The sequence below is a fragment of the Vipera berus genome, assembly GCF_964194415.1.
Source record: "Vipera berus genome assembly, chromosome: 2".
NCBI classification, from domain to species: Eukaryota; Metazoa; Chordata; class Lepidosauria; order Squamata; family Viperidae; genus Vipera; species Vipera berus.
The window spans coordinates 263,449,258-263,464,159 of record NC_138203.1 but is presented as its reverse complement, the minus strand read 5'-3'; the positions used below and the strand labels follow the sequence as shown (position 1 = coordinate 263,464,159).

The 14,902-nt window shown below is 44.2% G+C and overlaps 1 protein-coding gene across 1 annotated transcript in view; it reads left to right on the top strand.

Moving 5' to 3' along the window:
* IL17RE (interleukin 17 receptor E) overlaps positions 1-13,792 on the top strand; it is a 48,374-nt gene extending 34,582 nt beyond the window's left edge. Inside the window, exons 13-17 of the mRNA XM_081320086.1 lie at positions 1,820-1,971; positions 4,581-4,649; positions 6,253-6,304; positions 8,567-8,674; positions 11,149-13,792. Coding sequence (XP_081176212.1) covers positions 1,820-1,971; positions 4,581-4,649; positions 6,253-6,304; positions 8,567-8,674; positions 11,149-11,843 — 1,076 coding nt within the window. The 3' untranslated portion in view covers positions 11,844-13,792. The remainder of the gene's footprint in view (positions 1-1,819; positions 1,972-4,580; positions 4,650-6,252; positions 6,305-8,566; positions 8,675-11,148) is intronic.
* The last annotated feature ends 1,110 nt before the right edge of the window (positions 13,793-14,902 follow it).

Below are 14,902 nucleotides of genomic sequence, written 5' to 3'. Positions count from 1 at the left end.
AAAGACTGTGGCAAAGGCAAGCAAGGGTAGTACTAATAGTAATAGGCGCCTTGGGTGCAATCCCAAAACAACTGGAGCACCACTTGAACACCATTGGCATTGACAAATTCGCCATCAGTCAATTGCAAAAGGCGGCCTTACTAGGAACTGCTTCCACCTTGCGACGATATCTGTAATACCATCAAACATCCACATCTGCCTATCCCAGGTCCTTGGTAAGGACTCAATAGGTAGACAAAAATGCCAAATCCAGTCTGAACAACTGGCTGACTGTGCGATGATCAATAATAATACATAACACATCAAGAAATTTCAGCTTCCTGCAATAACTCCAGCAAAGCTACAAAAAACTGCGCTACTCGGAACATCTTACATTTTAAGGAGATACCTGGTTGATACCTAGGATGCTGGCAGCAACCTGTGTCAACCATTAGTGCCGGTCAATTTGAGTGTTCAGTAGACTGAGTTTCATGTTTTATGAATAAAAGTTTAATAATAATAATAATAATAATAATAATAATAATAATAATAATAATAATAATAATAATTATTATTATTATTATTATTATTATTATTATTATTATTATTATTATTATTATTATTATTATTATTATTATTATTATATTAGACTTATATACCACCCTTCTCCTGTAGGACTCAGGGCGGTTCACAAGGTTTTTTAAAAACAATACAACAAGTTACAAAAATTAAAAACAATTAAAATGATTACACTAACCTCGAACTAAAACCCCCAATTACAATTAAAATACAATTAAAACCCCAGTTAATACTCTCAGTCCAGGCCAGAAAGCTCAAAGAGCCAGGTCTTCAGGTCCCGGTGGAATGAGCGAAGGTCAGGGGCAGTCCTAAGCTCTACAGGCAGCTGGTTCCAGAGGGCAGGCGCACCCACAGAGAAAGCCCTCCCCCTTGGTATTGTCCGCCGGCAATCTTTTACCGGCGGTACCCTGAGAAGACCCTCCCTGTGGGAGCGCACAGGACGAAGGGAGCTTGATGCTGGCAGCAGGTGTTCCCTCAGATATCCCGGATCCAAGCCATTAAGGGCTTTATAGGTCATCACCAGAGTTGGAAGGGACCTTGGAAGTCTTCTAGTCCAACCCCCTGCTCAGGCAGGAAACCCTATACCATTTCAGACAAATGGCTGTCCAGTCTCTTCTTAAAAACCTCCAGTGTTGGAGCATTCACCACCTCTGGAGGCAGGTTGTTCCACCGGTTAATTGTTCTAACTGTCAGGAAGTTTCTCCTTAGTTCTAGGTTGCTTCTCTCCTTGACTAGTTTCCATCCGTTGCTTCTTGTCCTGCTTTCAGGTGCTTTGGAGAATAGCTTGACTCCCTCTTCTTTGTGACAGCCCCTGAGATATTGGAAGACTGCTATCATGTCCCCCCTCATCCTTCTCTTCATTAGACTAGACATACCCAATTCCAGCAACCGTTCCTTGTATGTTTTAGCTTTCAGTCCACTTCCCTAATGGGTTCATACTTATGACTGTTGCTGTGTCCTCAGGTCATGTGATCACACTTTACAAACGTCTAGCAAGCGAAGTCACTGGGGAAGCCAGATTCACAACAACCAAGTTACTAACTTCTCAGTTGCGATGATTCACTTAACAACTGAGGCAAGAAAGGTTGTAAAAGAGGGCAAAACTCACTTAACACATATCTCAGTTAACAACAGAAATCCTGGGCTCAATTGTGGTCATAGGTCAAGGGCTACCTGTACAACATACTTCTCCTGAAAAGACTGGAAATGATAGGGCATTGACTGAAGAATGAAGACAAGCGACTTTGTTCTTTCTTTCTAGATGCTACCTGGAATGTCTCTCTCAGTGTGAAATTCCTGCAACTTCACTTAAACTTCCGTTCTCGCACACCAGCTTCCTTTAGTTCAGCCTTATGCCAGCCGGTATCTTCAAGCCAGTGCAGACCTGAACCACCTGTCTATACCATCACCCACGTAAGTGACTCCCGGTCTCAAGAGGAGGAATTTGAGGTAGTTTCCAGAAATTTATTTTTTTTTATTTTAATTCCATTTATATCCCGCCCTTCTCCGAAGACTCAGGGCGGCTTACAAGCTTAGCAGTAGCCTTCATTCTATGTATATGCCTGCTTATTAGGGATTTCACACACACACCCCAAGCGGCATTATTACAAAGTCAAGCTTAATTGCCCCCAACAATCTGGGTCCTCATTTTTTTTTTTTTTTTTTTTATTGAAAAGTTTTAAAATACAATTTTCCTTTGAAAAACCCCCCTTCCCCCTCCCTCCTCCCCTCCCTACCTCCCCCCCTCCCCCTCTCCCTCCTCCCTCCCCTGCCTCCCACCCCCCTACTTCCCCTCCTCCCCCCCTCCCCCCCCCCGACTTCCCAGAGCAAAATACAAGGTATATATCTAAAAAGCAATCATAAACAATCATATACTAACAATTATAAACTCTAAAATCCATCACTCTCTAGCTTATATAGAGTAAACCAATCCTTAACAATACTAAATATGTATAAAGAACTAAAATAAAAGAAAACTAGCATCATTCCCATCTATGTTCTTCCACAATTCACTATTACCTAGACATATTCTCACTTACACATCACAAGCACCTATCCCTATTAACCTCTCTAGCCAAAATAGGCTATAATAGATAGTTCTTACACAAATTAACCCGCATTAACCCACAAAATTTTCTTCCTCTTCCTCTGTAGTAAATTGTCCATTAATTCCAAATTGAACATTCTGTTACCATAGATATCATCCCAAAACTCTTAAAAACACAGCTACCACTTGACTATAAGTATATTGTGGAAGTTCCATAGATTTCTACTGGTCTTATTTTTTAATCTTTTTTGAGCGTTTTAAGGCAGCACGCGTCACCCTCTGTTCTCTAGGATCATCCAAAAGAGTTGCAGCTTGATCTCCTCCTGTACCCTTCTCGTCTATCTGTCCATCTTCATCCTCTTGATGTTCTCCTTCTCCAGATCCCTCTGCAGCTTCCAGAAGTGTTGATGGGGTTGCTTTTAAAACATTGTTGTAAAAATCATGCGCTTGCTTCACAGTACCCAAACAGTACCTTTTGCCATCATACATGAAGCTCAACCCAGCTGGGATCTCCCATCTGAACCTTATATCTCTTTGCTTGAGCTCTTGCACAAGAAATATAAAGTCCTTCCTTCTCTTTAAAATCTTTGGAGGAATTTCTTTTAGAACCAAAACTTCTTGACCAGCAATCACAACTTTAGTATCATAGGCAGCTTGTATAACTTCATCTCTAATTTCCCTTTTTACAAAATAAACCACCACATCTCTAGGCAACTTTCTCTGCTTAGCAATCCAGGAATTCACACGAAACACTTTGTCCATGCCTTGTTTTATTTCAGATGCTGGATGGTTCAATACCCCCTCAAAAGCCTCAGAAACCAGCTGCTTTAAATCTTCCTTAATATTCTCTTTTAGGCCTCTAATTCTAACAGCAAACTGCATCTGGTAAAATTGAGCCAAACTCTGTTCGCTATCCATTTTGTCTTTTAAATCTTCAATTTCCAATACTTTTGCTTCTAATATAGCATTCTTTTGAGTCAAGTCTTCCACTTGATCATCCAGCACCTCCACACATTTAGCTACTTTATGCACTGAGGACAAAATGTCTACCTTCATCTCTCTAAGTTTCTGCTCCATCCTTTCTTCCATTCTCTGCTCCAATTTCTCCAATTTCTCCTCCATCTGTGCAAATTTAACACCCATTGACTCCAAAATTAACTGGGTATGTTTTTCAAGATCCTTCGATGTCAATACATCAGGAGAATGCAACGCCTGCAGTAATGATTGTTGTTGCACCGGAGAATTTCCAGCACTCCGAAAAGTTCTAGGGGGAGGTTTAGCCGCCATCTTTTACTTACAATTGTGACGCACTTTCACTTTAAGTTTTAAGCATAGTCCATCAAGCTTGAGAGTAAAATAAAATAATCCTCTTCATCTCTTCACCTTTTCCTCTTGTACCGCTCTGCCTGCTCCTTTAAATCATAGTCCTTTCTTCAGGCAGGGATGGTTCGCAGACGCCTGGCTCTGCTCCAGGAAATTCGGAGCAGAGACGACAGCCAGCTGGGAGCAACCCAGGCTTCGGGGGAGTTCGATCCTTCAGCCGCCCAAGCTCGAAGCTCAGGCGGCCTCGGAGAACTCTACCCCTACCTGGGGCCTCACCCCCTCCTCTTCTCCCGAGGAGGGGGCTTCAATTTCGCCCGAACAGCTGATCGGCGCTGTTTCGGGCGAAAAAACAAACAGCTGAGCCGCGGGCAGCCAGGGGAGGCTGTCTTCGGCGCCGCGCCGCCAGCGGAAGTCAATCTGGGTCCTCATTTTACCTACCTCGGAAGGATGGAAGGCTGAGTCAACCTTGAGCCTGGTGGGACGCGAACCTGCACTAATTGCAGGCAGCTGGTGTTACTTAAGGAGGCATCAGCCCACTGCTCCACCATGACTGTCGGGTGAGGAAAGCCTAAAATATGATGTTCTACTTGATATGGACGTGGTAGCAGAAGAAGGATGTACCCTGGATTTAATTCAAGGTTATGTTTTGCAGACAGGGGGATCTGCCTTGGGTGAGCTGAACCTCATTCTTCCTTGGACAGCCCTGGCAAGTTGTGCACTGGTAAGGACTAGCTTACCTTCTCCCATCTCTTAGCAATTAACTAATGAAGGAGTAATTCCTTAGTCAATTAAAGGTAGTTCAGTGAGGAATTGGGACTGGCAGCTTGGCTGTTAAACAAAGCAGTCGCTAAGTGAAAATCACATCACCTGGATGTTATGGTTTTCGTTATGATTACAATTTTATTTCAGTTTTCCTTTTGCTTCCGGCTATTTTTTTTAAAATCCCATTTATATCCCGCCCTTCTCCGAAGACGGTTTACAATCTAAGAAGCACAAATCAATGTGCTTAGCAATAGCCTTCGTTCTATGTATATGCCTGCTTATTAGGGCTTTCGCCCACCCCCCCAAGCGGCATTTTTACAAAGTCAGCTTATTGCCCCCAACAATCTGGGTCCTCATTTTACCTACCTCGGAAGGATGGAAGGCTGAGTCAACCTTGAGCCTGGTGGGACTCGAACCTGCACTAATTGCAGGCAGCTGGTGTTACTTAAGGAGGCATTAGCCCACTGCTCCACCAAGGCTATTTCCTTCAGGAGAACTGGGGGTTCTTTCTCTTTGAGGATATCTCGATATGGGGTGAATATAAGCAAGTGAAAATAAGAGCAGAGAGAGAGAGACTGTGAAAGTCACAAAGGCAGGGACTTATGGCTGGGTCATTTTTTTTAACACTGTTGTAACTTCAAATGGTCACTAAGCGCAGTTGCTAAGGTTACAGGTAGTCCTCAACTTACGACCGCAATGGGGGACCAGAAATTCTGTTGCTAATTAAGGAGGTTGTTAAGTGAGCTGTGCCCAATTTTAATGATGTTTTTCCCATGGGTGTAAAGCGAATCACTGCAGTTGTTAAGTGAATTATGCAGTCGTTAAGCCGATCTGGCTTCCCCCGTTGACTTTGCTTCTCAGAAGCCATCTGAGTATGGTTTGCAAATGGTGATTTAAGATGCTGCAACCATCATAAATACCTGCTTGTTGCCAAGCCCCTGAATTTTGATCCTATGACCTTGGGGATGCTGCAGTGGTTATAAATGCGAGGACCGGTCGTAAGTCCCTTTTTTCAGTGCCCTAACTTTGAATAGTTACTGAACAGATGGTTCCAAGTCAAGGACTGCCTGCATTTGCAAATTAGCTAACAACTTGATAAGAATAAAATGCACATTAACGCATTTCATCACTACGCAGGTAGTTCTCAACTTACGACCACAACCGAGCCCAAAATTTCTATTGTTAAGTGAGACATTTACTAAGTGATTTTTGCCCCATTTTTAATGACCTTTCTTGCCTCAGTTGTTAAGTGAATCACTGCATTAACCTGGTTGCTAAGTCAATCTGGCTTCCCCACTGACTTTTCAGTATCGCAAAAAGGTGACCACGTGACCTTGGGACACAGCAATGGCCCATAAATATAAACCAGTTGCCAAGCATCTGAATTGTGATCATGTAATCATGGGGATCTGCAAAGGTCATAACTGTGAAAAACGGTCCTAAGTCACATTTTTCAGTGCCGTTGTAACTTTGAATGGTCGCTAAATGAACTGTTGTAAGTCGAGAACTATCTGTACTGAGTTCCACTGTCCCATTCCACCTCTTTTTTTCCCACTTGTTAGGTGTGGCGTTCTGATGTACAGTTTGCTGGCAAGCGACTCCTGTGTCCAGATGGTAAGTTACAAGACTGTTCCGTCAAGAATAGGGTAAATAAACAGGAGGCTGTGCGATCCTGTTGTGAAAAAAGTCCATTATATTGTGTCTTCTGTGGTGCTTCATGGGAGGTAGAGAGAACACTCCTGGGTCTTGCTCAAATATTTTGAAGAAATTCCAGATCTTAAAGAAACAAGCTAGAGAATTTATGGAAGGGTCGACAGTGGTGGTTCAAACCAATGAATAAGCAAAGCATTAGGACAGACATGTCAAACACAAGGCCCGGGGGCCGGATCCGGCCCGTGAAGTGGGTTTCATGTGGCCCGCGAAACCATCCTGGAAACAGTGAGGGAACGGCCCCCACTGCCTTGGCCCTGGTCCAGAGACCCTCCTTCTGCCAGAGACCCACAGATCTGCCCCACTCCTGCCCAGGCCCCCATAGGCACCCTTGATGTGAACGATGTAGAGCTGGCCATGCCCACCCAGTAGGCCATACGCACTCTAGCCACGCCCACCCACTAGGCCACGCCCACCCTGGCCATACCCACCTGGCCCCCTGAGGGCAACCGCAATGCTGATGCGGCCCTCAGTGAAATTGAGTTTGACACCCCTGCATTAGGACATTCCTGAGAAAGCAGAATGACATGATTAATGACAGCAATTGGAGGAATTGCTAGCATTCCTTTCCCTCTCTGATGGCCAGAAGGAAAAATGATATGACAGTCTCAATTAAAGATTAACAAGGGAAAGCACAGATAAAAATGTTGCAGTGAGGGTAGCAGATCCATTTTCTCCGTTTCTTGTTTTACCAACCTTACATTCAGTCCATCCCATTTCCTTACGAGTTTGAAGCATTTTATTTAAGGTGAGCGCTATGATTCCAGCCTTCTATCATATAAGATGGAATGGTTGATTGAAAAAATTACCTAGTATGAAAATAATGAATGAGATTTATTCCCCTAATGTATTACACAAGAAAGGGAAATAATTATGCTTTCAGAGGTGTGACTTTCAAAACATACCTAAGTTCTGTATGTGTTCAGCCAATCAACCATTCTTTCCTTGGTTATCCCAGTGTTTTTCAAACTTGGCAACTTTAAGATGTGTGGACTTCAACTTGTGGAATTCTGGGAGTCATAGTCAGTGGTGGGATTCAAATAGATGAACAACCGGTTCTCTGCATGGATGCCGCTTCCGGAAGTCCATTCTGGGACTGAGCAACAAAAAATTAGCCAAAGTGATGTGAAGTGGCTGAATCCCACCAGTGGTTGTAGTCCACACACAACTTTAACAAGCCAGGTTTGAAAACCACCGGGTTATACTCAATTCCCTTTCTCATGCTTTTTATATTCTGATTTTTTTCACTCTGTCAAAAAAGAGTTTTAATGCAAATTGAACATGTTCAGTCATCAGTTGTAGGATTTTCTTTCCTGGGATGTTTGTTTCCCTTTGGGGTTCTATTTGGGACGTGTTGTGATTTCCTTAAAGTTCCTTGTCCATGTGAACAAAGCTGTCTTAGTTACATAAGGGTCAACTCTTAAACAAAATATTCACTGTACTATTTAAACTACCCTCAACTTGATGCCTTCCAGAAGTGTTTGGCCACACAGGGCCAGGCTAGATGGTCTGAGGCACCATGGTACCTCAGTGACTTACGACCACAGCTGAGAAAAGAATTTCCATAGTTAAGTAAAATTATTATTAGGTGAATCGTGCCCAATTTTACAGCCATTTTGCCAAGGTGGATCATTGCAATTGAAAAGTGAATCCTGCAGTCTTTAAGTAAATCTGGCGTTTCTCATTGACTTTGCATGCTAGAAGCTGGCTGGGATCAGGACACTGCAAACAGGCTGGATGCCAAGCAATTGTGACCACATGACCATGGGGGATGCTATGTTGGTTGTGAGTGTGAGGGCTGGTTGCAAGTCACATTTTTCAGTGCCATTGTAACCTTGAATGGTCAGTAAATGAATGGTTGTAAGTTGAGAACTACCTCTATACACTGTACATCCAGCGGTGGGATTCAAATAGGTGAACAACCGGTTCTCTGTGTGGATGCCGCTTCCGGAAGTCCGTTCTGGGCCTGGGCAACAAAAAAATTAGCTACCGGTTCTGCCGAAGTGGTGCGAACCGGCTGAATCCCAGCTGACAGGCCCAGATTGGGGAAAAGTGATAAGCAGGAGATAACACATGAATACATTTCTGCAGAAATGCACGGGTAATCAAGAATGACTTTCTGTAGCGATTTTACATCACTTTCCTTCAAATCTCTTTTTCTGCTAGTTTCTCAACGACGCTGGGGGTTGCTGGCCTTTGCTGTAGTTTTGGGCCTGGGATTGCTGGCTTTGGCGATCTTCCTGATTCACTGGAATATGCACCGACTCCGTAGAGGTAAAAAGCATCAGATGAACTGGTTCATAATGGGTGTGGGTGGGGGAAATATACTATATACTATATATATACTATATACTATATACTTTTACCCAGACATGTCAAACACAAGGCCCGGGGGCCGGATCCGGCCTGCGAAGTGGTTTCATGTGGCCCGCGAAGCCATCCTGGAAACAGTGAGGGAACGGCCCCCACTGCCTTGGCCCTGGCCCAGAGACCCTCCTTCTGCCAGAGACCCTCAGATCTGTCCCACTCCTGCCCAGGCCCCCATAGGCACCCTTGATGCGAATGATGTAGAGCTGTCCACGCCCACCCAGTAGGCCATACGCACTCTAGCCATGCCCACCCAGCAGGCCACGCCCACCCTGGCCATACCCACCCGGCCCCTTGAGGGCAACCGCAATGCTGATGTGGCCCTCAATGAAATTGAGTTTGACACCCCTGCTTTTACCAATCTCGAGCAGCGAGACAGAAAATATTATTTTGCAGCGGAGCCCTCTCAATTTCATCACTGGAGGTCTTCAAGAAGAGACTGGACAGCCATTTGAGCAGGGGGTTGGACTAGAAGACCTCCAAGGTCCCTTCCAACTCATCCTGACTCTTGAGAAATTCAGGCTCCTACGGTAGTCAGCCAGAAGGATAATAGCTTTTTGCAACATGCAGACACTTGATACACATTTAATGCTAAATGTGGTTGGTTTGTTGTATTTGGTCATAGTCCAATACAAGCAGTCCTTGGTTGGTCACTTAGTGATCGTTTGAAGCTACAACAGACTTTTTAAAAGAATACTTACAACCTGCATTCAGAGTTCCCATAGCAAACTATGCTTAGTGACCATGGCGTTTGCTCAGTGATTGTGGCAAAAAAAAAGAGTGTAACATTGGTTGCGGTCATATGACCCACTTAATCACTGTCATGACTTAACAACCAAAATTGCACGCTTGTAATTACACCTGTAAGTTGAGGATTACCAGTATACAGATATGCTGATCAGGGCTTAGCATTATTACAGGATCTTGAGACATGTATATTCGCTTAGTGTTACATATAGAACAGTCCACACTACCTTGTTCAGTAATCTGTATTTTAAACGCTGTCACAATGCTGGTTTAATGTTGCATCTACATGGATCTACGGTGTTAATAAAAAAACAAAACGCAAGCAAACTAACGTAGATAGGGCTCGCAACTTGGGAGTCCTCCTAGATTCACGGCTCACCTTGGAAGATCACATGGTGGCTGTGACTAGGGGGGCTTTCGCCCAGGTTCGCCTGGTGCGCCAGTTGCGGCCCTATCTAAGCCGGGATGATTTATGCACGGTCACTCACGCGCTCGTGACCTCTCGTCTAGACTACTGCAACGCTCTCTACATGGGGCTTCCCTTGAGGACCACCCGGAGGCTCCAACTGGTACAGAATGCAGCCGCGAGAGTTGTGTTGGGAGTCCCCTGATACTCCCATGTTACACCTCTGCTCCGTGAGCTGCATTGGTTGCCAGTTGTCTTCCGGGTGAGATTCAAGGTGCTAGTAATGGTGTTTAAAGCCCTACATGGCAGGGGTCCGGAGTACCTTAGAGAACACCTGCTGCCGGCGTCTACTTCCCTCCGCCCTGTGCGTTCCCACAGAGAGGGCCTCCTCAGGGTGCCACCGGTCAGAGAATGCCGACTGGTGGCCCCCAGGGGGAGATCCTTCTCTGTGGGCGCCCCGGAGCTATGGAACCAGTTACCGGTTGAGCTCCGGACGGCGCCCGATCTTCGCTCCTTTCGCCGCGATCTGAAAACATACTTGTTCGAGCAAGCCGGCCTGGCCTGAGGGGGGATTGGTGGGGTTTTTTACTATTTTATTGGGGGTTTTCTTTTACCATGTATCAACTGTATTTTTAATCGGGCATGTATTTAATTATCTTTTATTTTTTGTAAATTTCTGTGTTTTATTCTTGCCCTGTACACCGCCCTGAGTCCTTCGGGAGAAGGGCGGTATAGAAATATTAATAAATTAAATTAAATTAAATTAAATTAAATTAAATTAAAATAAAACATGTACTGGGGACGATGGCATAGAGAGAAACGCTAAAAAGAAATGAATTTGAGTTGATTCAGGTGCATGTACATACATTAAGGAATTATTTCTGAGGCTTCCAAATGTAGATTATTAAAAAAAAGAAACTCTACTTTTACCACGTGTCTTGTCTTTGAGATAAATATGTGAAGTGCAAGATCAAATCAAATATCTTATTATAGTCTCTGACTAGCCTTTACAATAAAAAGAGTAGGCCATAAAAGAGAAATAGTTTAGCCCGACAATTTTTTTGTTGGGGAAGTGCAAAAAAATATAACAGGACAATAAAACAACCTCGCTAATTAAAAGTTTTGGAAGATCAGTTGTTCCTTGGCAGGTTATTAGGTTGCAATAAAAAAAGGACCCAAGATCCTGTAAGAAGCATTCCTCATCCCTTTCATTTCTGCTCTCTTCCAGATGCGCCTTGCCGGCACCGTTCTTGTCCCATCCTGCTGATCTATTCTCCTGATTCAGAGGAACACAAGCAGTTGGTCTGCTCCTTTGCTGCGTTGTTGAGGTCGGCGCTGGGCTGCCCTGTGCTATTGGACCTCTGGGAGTTGGGCCACGTGGGGCGACTTGGCATCTTGCCCTGGGTGTATGCCCAACGGGAACTCGTGGGTCGCAAGCAGGGCCAGGTGCTACTGCTGTGGAGTGCGGGCAGTGCCCGCGCTTATGGACTCTGGCAAGGAGAGGCAAATAGCTCCGGTGGTAAAGCTCCAGAGCCCTATGACCTCTTTGGGGCAGCCATGGCCTGTTTACAAAGTGAACTTCAAGGTGTGGCTGGAACAGTCCAGCGAGGTGACTGGATAATTGCCTACTTCAATAAACTGTGTGACCGGCGGGACATCCCACGTGCTCTGCGCCTTCTTCCCCGTTACTGCCTGCCTCAGGACCTGCCAGACCTGATTGGGGTCCTGCAGGGCAACTCCAGCTCGGGACCCAGCTGGCTCCATGCTAGCGCCAAGGCCCTTGTCTGCCACCTGCTCAAAGCCGAGAAGAAGAGGAGCTCACGGAAGCAGCAGAATCAACCATGGAGCAAGAACATCAAGAGACTGGAGGAATCCCTGTTCCCCCTCACTCAACTCAAGGTGCACAGGCCAAGCTGCACTTGAGGGCTGTGGGCCGAGGGTGTATTGTGAAATGGGATTGATCCCACTGGTTTTCCGTAGGCAGAAAGCATTCCTTGGGCCTCAGAAGGATTGGCTTCTTTATGGTGCCTATGAAATGGCATCTGTAATGGCATCTTGGCCGGTAATGCCACTGCCAAAAATACAAAGGAAGGGGTCCAGCTCCGCAGAGAGATTACTCTGGTTGCCAGAGAGCCCCCTCCATCACCTGATGGTCATGGCATCTGTTGCCATAGAGATGATAGGGTACTGCAAAGAGGAGGCCGTGGCCTTGCTGTTGAAAGCGGGATGGTGCAATATGAATGTTGTGGGCAGGTGTGTCTGTGTGTGTATATGTGTGTGATTCACAGGCGCTGCTTCCTAGCAAATTCCTCCTGGAGGCTGTCAAAAAGCAGCCAGGTTACGCCCAGGGAAGAGGATCTTGTTGCAAGCTAGATGGACTAAATGCAGAGACTGAATTCTCGCTTTGTTCACCATCCATCACTTCACCCACAGAAGGTGGAGAACACCCCTGACACCTTTCAGAATGTTCTTTCCCCCCACCCACTCCCAAAAAACATGGGTCCTTAACATTTCTACTTGTGGAGATACAAAGAACCAGCACCAAGCCTGAAGATAGTGATCTCCTAGAATAGTACACTAAGGGTCGTTCCCCACTGTTGAGTAGAGATTCTCTCCATCTACCTACGTGCTAGCAAAAAGCTATGCCAGCAGGGAATTAGCTGTTCCCGTTGCCAATCCCTATCCCAATTCTGTCCCCCATCAGTGCAGTGCAGGAAATGGGGTAACAAAGCCCAACAGATTTTGTGCAGCTTAGCACTGCTCTGGAGGGTGGTGGTGTCAGAATATGTGGGTAAACACTATCTGAAGACCAAAACAGCTGAAGAAGAGATAAATCTTCTAGCTGGAGAAGTTAAGCCTTTTTACTCATAAGCTAGGGACAAGATGACAGCAGCGGGAAGGGGATATCCCAGAACAAAGGTGTTGTCAGAGTGTGCTTTTGCTGTGTGCGAGTGGGAAAAGGACTTACAAAGTCATACAATTAGGTGAATGTAAATGTAATCAGCCACCAGCTTGCCTCGCTTTGACCACTTCATTTCCAAACCAGCAAAACAGACAACGTTGCTAAGAGAGTTGTAAGAGATCTTCATTTTGTTTTGTGTGTTTAATCGGCTGCAGTTCTTTGTTGCTCAGGTCCTACATCTGTTCTTGGTGCTGCTATCTTGGAATACAATAATAAAGATGACTTTTAAAGAAAATTCAGAAAGGCAAAGGGCACTTTCCTGCTTTAGTTATCTACAACCTTGCGCTGATGGTCTCTTAAAAAGTAGAAACCTTGATAAACTAAAGTCACCATGCCTTATTTAAAAGGATTTCTGTGCCTCATGATTTTGAAAGTAAGCTTGCAATATTTTTTTTTAAGAATAACCCCCTGATGGAAGGGCTGTCTGTGTTATTCAATAATGCGACTTTAGCCAACTTGTGGCCTTTCAGATATGTCGTGTTTACAGCTTCCAGACCTGACCCTGTTGGTTCAGAATTCTAATTAGATCCAACGTATCTGAAAGACAACAGATTGGAGAAAACTGTCCTAATGGCTTCAGACAGTTGACTATTCCATCTAAAAGAGCCTTGGTGGAGCAGTGGGCTAATGCCTCCTTAAGTAACACCAGCTGCCTGCAATTAGTGCAGGTTCGCATCCCACCAGGCTCAAGGTTGACTCAGCCTTCCATCCTTCCGAGGTAGGTAAAATGAGGACCCAGATTGTTGGGGGCAATTAAGCTGACTTTGTAATAATGCCGCTTGGGGTGTGTGTGTGTGAAAGCCCTAATAAGCAGGCATATACATAGAATGAAGGCTACTGCTAAGTTTGTAAGCCGCCCTGAGTCTTCGGAGAAGGGCGGGATATAAATGGAATTAAAAAAAAATAGTCTTGTACCTCAGGATCTTTCACTGCTTATTTCTATCTAGATCCAGGGCTTTTTTTTCTCATAGAACGCTCAGAACGGAGTTCCGGCACCTTTTTTGGATGGAACCTTGTAGGGTAAGCAAGGCGGGTTGTATAACATATGTGAGTTCCGGCACCTTTTTCTTTTACAAAAAAAGCACTGTCTAGATCTAATTCTAGATCCACACATATAAATTACTTTGCAAAATAGGAAAGATTTCATTGGTACAAATAGTCCTTAACTTATAACCGCAATTGAGCCTAAAGTTTCTGTTGCCAAGCAACAAAGTGGTTAGGTGCGTTTTGCCCCGTTCTGTGACCTTTCTTGCCACAGTTGTTAAGTGAACCACTGCAGTTGTTAAGTTTGTAACGTGGCTGAGAAATGAATCTGGCTTCTCCATTGACTTTGTTTGTCTGAAGGTCGCAAAAGGTGATTGCTTGTTCCTGGGACATCGCAACTGTCTTAAATACATTGCCTGCTACCAAGCACCCAAATTTTGATCACATGACCACAGGGAATGCTGCAAAGTTGTAAGTGTGAAAAATGGTCATAAATCGCTTTTTTTCAGTGCTGTTGTAACTTCGAATGGTCACAAATGGTTGTAAGTCAAGGATTACTACTGTACCATATAGGGCGTAAGGTATTTTTACTTTCTTATATGCCTTTCCATTTCATCGTTCAAATGACCCAAGATAATAAATGTTGAATTTATTTACTGAAGCACATTTCTATTTCAAGATAAAACATCATTGGATCAGTTGGAAACTGATCAAAGAGAGAAGCAACCTGGAATTAAGGAGAAACTTCTTTTTTTTATAAATGAATCTTTATTTACATTTCGTGTTAAAAACACACCATACACCAACAAAGACAAAAAAAAACATTTACAATATACAAAAAACAAAGAAATCAAAAAATTGAAAACCATTTCAAAAATTTCACATTATATCTACTTCTAAACTAACAATTATATTCCACTCATTAAGTCTCTTATAACTATTCAACTCCAAAGCTTATTCATTAACAAAGACTATATCACTTCATTTTTGACCAACCAAGGAGAAACCTCCTGACAGTGAGGACAATTAACCAGTG